General features: G+C 43.6%; 1 protein-coding gene across 2 annotated transcripts in view; it reads left to right on the forward strand.

Moving 5' to 3' along the window:
- LOC122806316 (cryptochrome-1-like) overlaps positions 1-12,427 on the forward strand; it is a 401,673-nt gene that overhangs the window by 182,825 nt on the left and 206,421 nt on the right. For both annotated transcript variants that reach the window (XM_044076633.1, XM_044076634.1), the window contains one exon: positions 4,667-4,978. In XM_044076633.1, coding sequence (XP_043932568.1) covers positions 4,667-4,978 — 312 coding nt within the window. The remainder of the gene's footprint in view (positions 1-4,666; positions 4,979-12,427) is intronic.

Genomic DNA, 12,427 nt, shown 5'->3' on the forward strand with positions numbered 1-12,427 from the left:
CCCTGCAATCTGCAAGGCAAATACTACAAGCCTTGGGGTTCATGGCCTCTTGCATTCTTCTAATTCCATATGCAAGACTGCATATGAGGAAACTACAGTGGTATCTAAAAAGCCTATGTTGTCAACATTCTCAGGATCTAGAAGCAATGATTCCTGTCATACCTTGCCGACGCCTAGAGTTCCTTTGGTAGGCAGAGGCCTGCCACCAAAACAAGGGACTACCATTCACACTACCCCCTGCTGTCCAGACTCTAACAACAGACGCATCAGAATACGCATAGGGGGCTCACCTGGCAGGGAAGTGCATTCAGGACAAATGGAACCCAAGTCGAATGCACCTGCATATCAATCAAAAAGAACTGTTCGCTGTACAGAATGCTCTGACAGCCTTCAAGGACCACATTCTTCCAGGACAATTAATGGTAAAGACAGACAACACCACTGTCATGTGGTACATAAACAAGCAGGGGGTACCCATTCTTACCCCCTCTGCATACTAGCTATGGCATTGTGGAACACAGCCTTGAGCTACCAAGTGCATCTACTACCTCAATTCTTGCCAGGAAAACTAAATACACTGGCAGATGGACTACGTAGAAACCTCATGGACCCACAAGAGTGGAAACTGGAACCAAGGATTTTCAGCATGTTGACAGGCAAATGGGGGAGCCCAGATATAGACCTGTTTGCCTCCCTTCAGAACTATCAATTGGACAAATTTTGCACAAGGACTCCCCACAAACAAGCATGGAAAGTGGATGCTTTGTCCTTCAGCTGGAAGAACCTATCAGTTTATGCCTTTCCTCCTCTGCCTCTGCTCTCAGAAATACTACTAAAGATCAAACAAGACAAACCAAGGATGATTTTGATTGCACCAGACTGGCCACACCAACACTGGGTACCCCCTGTTGTGCAGTGTGTCACTGTTGGCCCCATGGAACCTGCCACAGACTCCTACCCTGTTGTCTCAGCAGGAGAACCAGATTCTGCACCCTCAGCTTCAAACTCTGAAACTAGCAGCCTGGTTAATTTCCTAATCTCTCCTTTACCATCCCTCAGTAAACCAGTGATGGATATCATTTTAGAGGCAAGGAGGCCTAGTACTAGAAAATCTTATGCTGAAAAATGGAAAAGATTCTGTGCCTGGAACCAATTTCAAGGGACGAGCACAGTAGCACCCAAATTACCTCAGATTTTACAATACTTAACTGAGATGCTTCACAAGAGCCTGTCTTTTTCCTCCATCAAAATTCACGCCTCAGCCATTTCAGCTCATTGTAACACAGAAATTCCCCTTTTCTGTCATCCACTGCTCAAGCAGTTCCTCAGAGGGGCCAAAAATTTAAGACCACCCAGGAGAGCTCCAACTCCAGCCTGGGACCTTAACTTTGCATTGAAGAAACTCACTCTCCCTCCTTTCGAGCCAGCTGCTACTGCAGATTTAAAATTTCTTTCTTGGAAAACAGCTTTCCTTTTAGCAATCACTTCAGCTAGAAGGGTATCTGAATTACAGGCCCTTATGGCAGTGGAACCTTTCATCATCTTTCATGCGGACAGGGTGTCCCTCAGACCCAATCCCTCCTTCATGCCCAAGGTGGTATCCAGTGTGGCTCTTAAGCAGTCCATCCATTTGCCAACCTTCTTTCCTAATCCACAGAACAAAGGGGAATGGATACTGCACTTCTAAGATGTGCACAGACAACTTGGATTCTACTTGGACAGGACTAAACCTTAAAGGAAATCTGAGCAACTGCCGGTGGCATTTGCTGCAGGGAGAGAGGGGAAGGCTATTTCAAAGCAAACCATTTCTAAATGGATAGGCCATTGCATTCATTTCTGCTATAAGCACCATGGAAAAACTATCCCACAGGGGATCAGACCCCACTCAAGCAGGGCTGCATCTACCTCTACAGCCTTTCTCAGAGGTGTCCCTACCAGGGGCATCCTAGAAGCTACCTGGAGTTCTGTACATACTTTCACCAAGCATTACCATTTTCCAATTTTTCTCTAAGTCCAGGGCTGGCTTTGCCACTGCAGTCTTGCAGGGACTTAATGCTATCTAAATTCCTCCTCTCATCCTTAGCTTTGGGAATCTACCCAAATGTGATGACTGCAACAGTGAAACATGAAGAACATAGTACAGTTGTGTACACTTACCATAAATGTAGATGTTCGAGTGTGTTCACTGTTGCAGTCCGGGTTACCCTCCCTTCAGCCCCCTGACTTCTTTTGGCTATACCTCTACTCTCCTTTACTATGCTTAAAAGCTTTTTGGTGTATTTGCTTTTTTGTTGGAGGTATAACCTTGTATTTTTATATATTTAATTGCTTCCCATTGGGGGGGCATCTGACATTTGGGGCAAGAAAAACTGATGTAATGGCGTTGGCTGCATGTTTTATACCCCTGATTACTTTGACGTCACAGAAGAAGAGAGAGCAACTGACGCAGGACACAAGACTTTGTTAATCAGGCCGACTGAAGGCAACCTGCAAGCAGATAAGCCAAATGTAATGACTGCAACAGTGAATACACTTGAACATCTACATTTATGGTAAGTGTACACAACTGTACTTTATGGAGAGGGGAGTTCTAATTTGATATGTCAACGAATGTAGTTATGTGGGGAAGGGCAGAAATGATTGATACTGCAGGTCACAATGATCTCTGAATGAAAGAGCAATTTTTTTCATATTTTGATGAATGCATTTTCACATGCTTGTGAACTCAGGAAAACAATTATCGGAACATGGTTTCTCTAAACTGCACTACTGTATAATTTAATTACTTTGTCATTCTGTTTAAAGATTATCTCAGTCAGATTAAAAAAAAAAAAGAAAGCTTTCCTGGAATGAACCGCTTTCTGAAAGCGCAAAGTTCGATTTCCTTCAAAAGCGTACCCTAAAAGTATTGTTTTTGTTGTAATAACTTGTAAGAGTATCCCAGAAACACTAGTAGTGTGGGATGATGTACTGTGTTCAGTATAAAATGCAAAGTAAGATTCAAGGGAATGTTTGTAGTATTAGTAATAAAAGCTATTAGCTGGTCTTTGGGTCTGTGCCATAGGATTCCATACCTTGCAGGGGAAAAACGAGCATTTTGGCATGCAAGTTTGGTGTTTGGTATAAAGGTGCATGGCACATGGAGTGTGTTTTTTCTTTTGACAGTTTTTATATTATCAGTATTGAGTGGACCTAGTTACTAATGTGCATCCTCCCATGTAGTTAAGTCATCATAATCCATTTTCTGGTGTCAGATGCAGAAGTACAAATACAGTTTAATCAGTTTGAGTATGGTTTTCTGCATTGGGGAATGGGGCAAAGCAATGCTGACTTTTGTGATGGCACTACTTGTTTGCTTTACATTTCTGAAAGTAATCTAAGAGCATGAGATGCACTATCAGATTTGGATATATTTTGAGCTGGGAGACTTCAGTTAGTGGTTGGTGACCTTTAGATTGGGGCAAGTGTTGCAGGAACTTTATCTGCCGCTGTAATCCTGACAAGATTACTGACTAATACCCTGGCAGAGACAGACGGTTTACCAGAGTATTTTGTTCTAATGAGCTTTGATAATCAGAGTAAATAACATACCTAATAAAGGTATCTGTACAGTTCGTACAACATTTGATTTATAGGAAAGGCACCTTTGTTTTCTTTGTGGAATGTCTGAGCCTTGTTGAGGGAGATTAAGGTTACGGGGTTACTGTTAGTCAGATGACTTCTATGCATTTATTCATACAGGATTCTTGTGTCTCTCTTGGCTATCTCTTTATAGCTTACAGCAGACAAAATTCAAACACTTGAATTCCTTCCTCTAAAACTTAGACTGCCTTATCTGAGACCAATAAAAAGAATAGCCTAAATTATATGTTTCATTGCTTGTGTGCTTTTATTACAGCGGTGGGTGCAGCTTTTTCATGATGGTGATTGGTAATGTTTTGTTATTGCAGTCATGAAGTGGTCACATCACTGTCCTTACCTGCAGTCATGAAGTGGTCACATCGCTATCCTTGCCTGCAGTCATGAAGTGGTCACATCGCTATCCTTGCCTGCAGTCATGAAGTGGTCACATCACTGTCTTGTCTGCAGTCATGAAGTGGTCACATCACTGTCCTTATCTGCAGTCATGAAGTGGTCACATCACTGTCCTTCCTATCTGCAGTATGCTACATGTGTAAAAGCTGGATAATAAATTAGTGAAAAAAATTAGAAAAAGGTAGGAACTATTCGTTATACAGAGAATATGCTGTTGCAGGAAGTCATGCATGGAGTTGCCTAAGTGGTGAGTCTGAAATGTTTTCTGATCGGGAAAATTGTACGGTAGAGTACTGTTCATGTTATTTGTAAGGTTTGTCTACACTTGAGTTCCAGCTACAAGGCTCCACTCGCCTAGTTTTCACTAGCAGTATTTTCTTTACTTTGGGAGATTTCTCCCCTCATGTTTTTATGATCATAAAGTTGGCGTTTTTAAATATTAAGAGGAATTAAAAAAAAAACGTTTATTTTAATTTTATGCGGTGGCTCGGATCTGAATTAGTTTAACCTGTCGAGATGAGTACTCAAGTTAAGTGTCCACAATTTAATATGGGGAAGCTGTTTGTGATATTGCATCCTTTTATTTGCTCTCTGCAGTTCTATATTTTTTATGGATGTTTTGTTGTTCTAGGTGAAAAAGAACAGCTCGCCACCACTTTCTCTCTATGGTCAGCTTCTTTGGCGAGAGTTCTTTTATACCGCTGCCAAAAACAACCCCAATTTTGACAAGGTAGAAGGAAACCCAATATGTGTTCGCATTCCATGGGACCGAAATTCAGAAGCACTAGCAAAATGGAAAGCTGGAAAGACTGGTTTTCCTTGGATTGATGCCATCATGACCCAGTTACATCAAGAAGGTTGGATTCATCACCTAGCTCGACACGCTGTGGCCTGTTTTCTTACTAGAGGGGATCTTTGGATCAGTTGGGAAGAGGGCATGAAGGTAAACTGTCAACATCTGTAAAGAGACAAGTTAAAAAGTTATCAGGACTGTTGCATACTAATGTTCCTGCATCAAAACAGTGCTTAATATTTGGAAGTCTGGAAGTGATTTCCAAAATCTTAAAATATTTTTAGAGGCAGACAGGCCTTAATTCTTCTTTCCATATAATGTTTTATGTCATTTGTTGCCTTTTGCTAAATGAAGCAGTGTATTTTATGTGCAGTAAATCTGCAGTGTTAGTGCAGTTACAAGAAGTTAAGTTGTGTAAGATCACTCCAACAGCTGATCTGTGAAGTAAGACAAACGTATCCATTATAGATGTATTGTATGGATTTAACATACCAAAATCCCTACATCTGTTGTTCCAGCCTGCACTTTTAATTCCTTGTATAACCATTTCCACTTGCACCATTGACCCTTGTGTAGCTATTCCCATCTGCACTTGTATGATTGTTGTGTACTCATTCCTGCTTTACCAATGACTCCTGAATAGCCATTCACTTCCTAGAGTAATGACTCTTAAATGTACATTTCCCACTTTACTTGTTGTCCTGGCTGAAGTGCTGACCTTTATATAGGATCATAGGCAAGTACTAGGCTAGCTGCCCTTGCAGACCTTTTCAAGTCTAGCCTATTTCCCTTTTGTGCTGAAATTAACCTATCCTGTTGGTTATAGACTGGACTTACCCATCCAGTGGTTGATATATTACCCCTACTGAGAATAACTGGAGTCATACAGTAGTTAATTAGAGGGGACCCATGCATGGGGTAAAGCATTTAGAAATTGCCTGTGTCCATTAGTAGTACTCGGGGCAGTCCTGGGTAAATTTTCTGTTTCCCATACATAGATCTAAGTTGCGCTTGAAATATGGACAGGAATGAACTTTGTTTTATGTGAATAGTAAGTCTGTTCCACAGCAGTGGTATCCCCTGTGAGATGTACTTCCCCCTCCAAACCATTCTGTTGATATTGCAGAAAATGTTTTAAAGCCATATAACTATTTGTATAGCCAGTTTTCCACCTGCATTGGTTACCCAGTGAGGAATTCCACACCTGTATTAATGACCCTTGGTTGCCATTTCTGCTGATAAATACATCAAAAACTATGCATATGAGATCTGGGAGACATAAAATGAATGATGAATATTTAATACAGCACACAGTTATTGAAACTGTAGATGTTCTTAGTGTTTCACTGTTGCAGTCATCACCTGTGTGTTATAACTGCTGTGATAGCCCTCGGCCAGCCCGAATACCAAAGTCAATGTTTTTGTGCGCTGGCTGCTGTCACCTGTAGTCTGATGTCAGGTCGTCAGTACTAGAAAGCAAGGCAGCCAACGTCATTACACCAGTCTTTCTTGCCATGGAGCCGTAGCAGAAGCAGTTTGCACTAGTGCCGGTCAGTCGCTACCAGAAGTCGAATTTCAGAAGAAAATGTCTAAAGCTAAGTATCCCGTTGGCGACCCTTTTTTCTTGCTCTAACCGATGTCCGAAAACAATTCTCACCTGAGGAAAGCAGATCCCACACTGAGACTTTCATTCTTACTGCATCACTTGTTTAGGCCCAGGCCAGTTATGTGCCCTCTTTTTGTAGACCATTATTTTCATATTCATTCGTCGAATTCCAATATGGCATCCATCAACCAGCAATCTGCAGACATTCTGAAAAAACGTAAAGATAGACAGGCCTCACAAGGCTAAGCCTTTTGACAATGCTACCGCTAATCAGTTGCTCAGTTCTCCGGAATTCAGTGAAGCGCTTTTGCAGACCCTGATGCCCGATTTGCTTTCTACCCAGGCCTCTGCCGAGACCCTTTCAGAGTCCGGTTTGCCGCAGAAATCCACTTCGTCTTGCGAGACTTTGGCTGTTTCTACCTCGGTTGGGTCCGGAGCTGCGACGCAGGTACCGGCTTCAGAGGAGGCCGTTCGCACTACCAATTCTAGACAAAAAAACGACATCATCTCTTCCGACTACCGTCTCAGAGACCGATGGATTCTCTCAGGTCTTGAAGCCAGGCCACTCGTAGGAAATCTGTTTCTAGCCACCATCTTGCTGCTGCTCCCCCACCCCAAGTTCAAATGCTTAAAATGGCAGAGGATCTCATTTCTCTTATCCAAGGTACTCAAGCCCCCAGTCCAAAAAGGAAAAGGGTTTATTCTCCAGAAATTATGACAGACCAGGAGTCTGAGGAATCTGATTATTCTGCCATTGAAGAGGAACAGCAGCCCTTAATTATTTGAGGATTCAGATACAGAGGAATCCATCCCCTCTACCTCTCCTCCAGAGGACCTCTCCTTCGGGGAAACTCTTCACTCCCTCAGGGAACGTTTTCATTGGAAATCTCAGGACTACCCACAGTTAAAGAAACAACTTGGAACGTTTCTGGACCTGCCCAGCACAGACCCCCCCTGCCCATCCCACCAATTCTAGAAGTGGATGATGTTTACCTTGAATCCAGTTTAGCCCCTGATGCCTTGCCTTCTGCTCCAGCTAAACCTGATAGGTACTACAGAGTACCGGATTCTCACAAATACCTGTACAGGAACCCTGTTGCAGACCCTAAGGTCATTATACAGGGACCCAAAGGAGCTAAGACTAGTTCTGCCAAGAATCCTTTCCTTCTGACAAAGACTCCAGAGCTCTGGACAGATGGGGTAAGAAAGTGTACACCTCTGCGACCTTAGCTATCGGAGCACTCTGTTGTCAGTTCCATATGTTAAAATATCAACAACACAATTTGGAACAATTAAAATGGAATATTGCTACCTCTCTTGATGGTGCCAACTCAAAAGAGCTTGCAGAATTACTACACTCTGCTTGTCAAGTGGCCAAGCACTCATTACAATGTGGATATGACGCCCTAGAAGCCTTTAGCAAGGCAGCAGTGACAGGATCTGTTATTAGAAGACATGCATGGCTGAAGGAACAACCTTTCCCTGATCATGTCAAGTCTAAATTATTGATGCACCCCTAGACAAGGAACGCCTGTTTGGGGAAAAAGCAGAAGAGGTGCTTAAAAAGATGGAAGACCGAGCAAAATCTATGCAAACAATAAAACATTTCTTTCAAGTTCAACCACCCAGATTCAGCAGGAACTTCCCCTTTTAAGTCTGGTCCTTCCCTGCACCCAGCAGACAAGGCCAAAGTAAGCCTCGCAGGGACAGGACATCCAGGCCCCTATCCCAGGGACAGCAAAGAAGCAAGCAGTGGACCACCTCTGCCTCTAAGGCAGGGAGTTCTAAGCCAAGCTTCTATGGTAAGCACTCACAATGATCCCTCCCCCCCCTTCACTCATCTAAAATTAGGAGGAAAGCTCACCCTCTTCAAGGACAATTGGGTCTCTCTAACCAAGGACCAATGGATATTGAAAGTTATTTCTCAGGGATACAGATTCTCCTTCAGCGAACTTCCAATTCCAAGAGGGTACCCAGACCTCCCCCCAAACCAGTGGGTAGAGGCATTAAAATGGGTAAAAACCCTAATATTCCAAGGGGCAATAGAACCTGTCCCTCTGGATCAAACAGGAAAAGGTTTTCTACTCCAGACTGTTTCTTGTTGCCAGAAAAGAGGGCACTTTGTGCCCCATCCTGGATTTATCCAAACTGAATACCTCCTTGGTGGTCTCAAGATTCAAAATGCTAACCTTGCAGCAGCTCCTGCCTATGCTTGCACAAAGTGCCTGGCTGGTGACACTAGACCTAAAAGATGCCTACCTCCACATCCCCATCAGGAAATCGTGCAGAAAATTCCTGCAGGCAGTCGGCACTTTCAGATGTTCATCGTGTTTCACTGTTGCAGTCATTACTCTTGGGTTATCCTGCTGGCAGGCTACCCACAGTCGGCCAGAATTCCAAAGTCTAGGTCCGGCGTCGGTTGTTGTCGCCTCCTCCCTGACGTCAGTGTGCCAGGGGATGCAGCCGACGCCATTTTCTTCAGTCTTTCTTGCCGTGCGATGCCCGAAGCAAAAGCAGTTCGCAAGTGCCGTTCGGCCGACTCCTGAGATTTTCACAGACGAATTTCAGATCCAAAGTCTTCATTTAAAGTTAAGTACCCCATTGGGGAAACTTTTTTTTTTCTTGATCCAGACTGATGTCAGAAAAAGTTAACAATTGTATTTCTTGTGGGAAGCAAATACCTCATAAGGATTTTCATTCTTACTGTATTCCTTGCCTAGGCCCTGATCATAACGTTGCTAGCTGTCGGTTTTGTGCTAGATTCAACCAACGCACTATTAAGTGTCTGTCTGATTTTGCTTTTTATTACTTTGGCTGAAAATTCAGTTCTATAATGCCATTGGAACAGCCGACAACCGGAGTTTCTAAAAAATGCAAGGAAAAAGAGAAGGAAAAGCATCCGAGATCCAAAACAGACGAGGTTTCCACTAAGCCAGTTGCCGGTTCTCAGTGAGGTGCTTTCGCAGCCCCTGACATCCGCTGCCTCAGAGCTACAGGCCGCTGATGACTCCCACGTGGAGCCAGCTAGGCCTCTGGATACTCAAGGTATTGGACACTTGGAAATCATTCCCTCAGATGGGTCCGGAGCCGCTGAGCAGGCATCGGCTTCTGTGGGTGTTTTCAGACCTACATAGCTATATGTAAAGCCTACTTCAGCTTCTAAAGCAAAGACTAAAGCAGCTTTAAAGACAAACAAGTACAGCATTCTCCAGGACAAACTTCCATGCCTAAGAAACAGATGCTCAAAATGGCCTAAGACCTTATTACCTTGATCAGGGGTTCCCATCCCCCTCCTGATAAGAGGCCTAGGCACGAGACAGACTATGACTCTTCAGATCAGGTTTCCATTTCCTCTGACTCCTCTTCTGTACAGGAATAACTCTCTTCCTTCCTATGAGGATTCTGATGCTGAAGAATCCATTCCTTCAGCCTCTCCTCCTGAGGATTATTCTTTTGGGTAAACCCTGCATACCATGAGGGAGCACTTCCACTGGGAGAGCCAAGATTACTCAGAATCAAAGAAAAGGCTTAGAGATTTTCTTTTACTTCCTCAGCATAGACTTCTTGCTATTCCCCCTGTGCTAGACATTGTAGAAGATGTATTTAGACATTGTAGAAGATGTATTTTCAGAGTCCGGCCTATCTCCAGACTCCTTCCCTCCAGCTCCTGTTAAACCAGACAGATACTACAGGGTTCCAGATTCACATAAATTTCTTTATAAAAGCCCTGCTGCTGACCCAGAAACTATTTCTCAGGATCCCAAAGGGGCTAAGGTTGCTACTGCAAAAAACCCTATCCCTTCTGATAGGGATTCAAGGGCACTAGACAGATGGGGGAAAAAGGTTTACACTTCTGCTGCTTTGGCTTTGAGGGCTTTAAATTGTCAATTACATATGATTAAATATCAGCAATACTTAATGTCGCTGTTAAAACAGAAAATGTTGGCCAATTCTGATTGTGCAGAAAATTAAGAAATGCAGGATTTACTTTATGCAACTGAACAAGTGGGAAAGCATACTTTGCAATGTGGTTTTGATTCTCTGGAGGCCTCCTGCAGGGCCGCAGGTATGGGTTCTGTCATTAGGAGGCATGCTTGGTTAAAGGAACAAAATCTGTCTGATCATGTTAAAGCAAAATGATTAGATGCTCCATTACAGCATCATACTTTATTTGGTGTTAAAGCAGAAGAGGTTTTGAAGAAAATGGAGTACGAAGCGAAATCTATGCAAACAGTAAAGGATTTTTAGCCAGGATCAGCCACCAAGATGTAGCAGGAACTGGCCTACAAAGAATTGGGTCCTTTCCAGTGTCGGACAGACCACAAAGAGGCAGATACAGACGTCTCAGAGGCAGATCCCAGCCCCAAGGCTCATACAGGCCTAAACAGTGGGGCGCTTCTACCTCCAAAAGTGGAGAAGACGAAGCACAGCCATACAGGAAACAGTCCCAATGACTTGCCTCTGCCAGCACCAAGCACTTGTCTTCTTGCAGCCCCCTTGGGGGGGAAACTAGCACTTTTCTCTCAAAACTGGCAAATGATCACCCAGGACAAATGGGTACTGACTATAGTGTCCCAGGACTACAAGTTCCACTTTCACACCCTGCCAAAGGCAAAAGGTATGCCAAACCCGCCACACAATCAATGGGCAGAGGCACAAAAACAAGTTTTGTCCCTTACGAACATGAGGGCCATTCAGCAAGTACCACAGCAAGAGCAGGGACAAGGATTTTACTCAAGACTTTTCTTGGTACCCAGAAAGGACAAAGCCTGGAGACCAATACTGGACCTGTCTTTTCTAAGCACATTTCTGGACATTCCAAAATTCAAAATGTTAACTCTGCAGCAGCTTCTGCCCATGCTGGGCAAGAAGGCTTGGCTTGTAACATTGGACCTAAAAGAGGCATACCTGCATATTCCAGTCACAGTCTTGCAGAAGATACCTCAGATTCATAGCTGGCTCAATGCACTACCAATTCTCTGCACTGCCCTTTGGCTTATCTACTGCGCCCAGGGTCTTCACAAAATGCCTGGCACCAGTAATTGCATTTTGCAGGCAAAGAGGAATTCAAATATATCCTTACTTGGATGACTGCCTTTATACAAGCAGAGAACAAGGACACTCTACTAAAGCGTCTGGCGTTCGTAAAAAGATTATTAATTTGCCTAGGGTACACAGTAAACGAAAAGAAATCAAAACTAGTACCCTCTCAAGAGATAATATTCCTGGGTGCAAGCTTAAATACAACTGCCCAGATGGCTTATCTAACGCCAGACATACAAAGGCAACTAACTTCTTGCTTCAAAATGTTGGCAACAATGACCCAGTTATCTGCAAGAAAAATTCTGCAGGCTTTGGGCTTCATGGTATTATGCATTCTGCTAATTCCATATGCCAGACTGCATATGAGGAAACTTCAGTGGTACCTAAAAAGTGTCTGGACTCAACATTCTCAAAGCCTGGAAGCATTAATTACCCTCATTCCTTGCCTGCAACAGGAGTTTCGATGGTGGGCACATGCCTGTCACCTCAACAAGGGACAGCCATTCACTCTACCCACAGCCAGGCAGTCAATAACAACAGATGCATCAGATTATGCCTGGGGAGCACACATGACAGGAAAATGTATTCAGGGCACATGGTTCACAAGCCAAATGCATCAACATATCAATCAAAAAGAGATGCTAGCTGTTCAGAATGCCCTGACAGCTTTCAAGGATCTACTCCATCCAGGACAACTACTGATAAGGACGGACAATACTACAGTCATGTGGTACATAAACGAGCAGGGAGGCACACATTCCTACCCCCTATGCAGACAAGCCATGACTTTGTGGGACACATCATTGACTTATCAAGTACACCTGCAAGCTCAATTCCTGCCAGGAAAGAACAATACTCTGGCAGACGACCTAAGCAGAAACCTCACGGATCCCCACGAATGGAAACTGGATCCACAAGTCTTCACCATGGTAACAAAGGAATGGGGATGC

The sequence above is a fragment of the Protopterus annectens genome, chromosome 7.part0 (genome assembly GCF_019279795.1).
Source record: "Protopterus annectens isolate FY-2018-M chromosome 7.part0, PAN1.0, whole genome shotgun sequence".
Taxonomy (NCBI): domain Eukaryota; kingdom Metazoa; phylum Chordata; order Ceratodontiformes; family Protopteridae; genus Protopterus; species Protopterus annectens.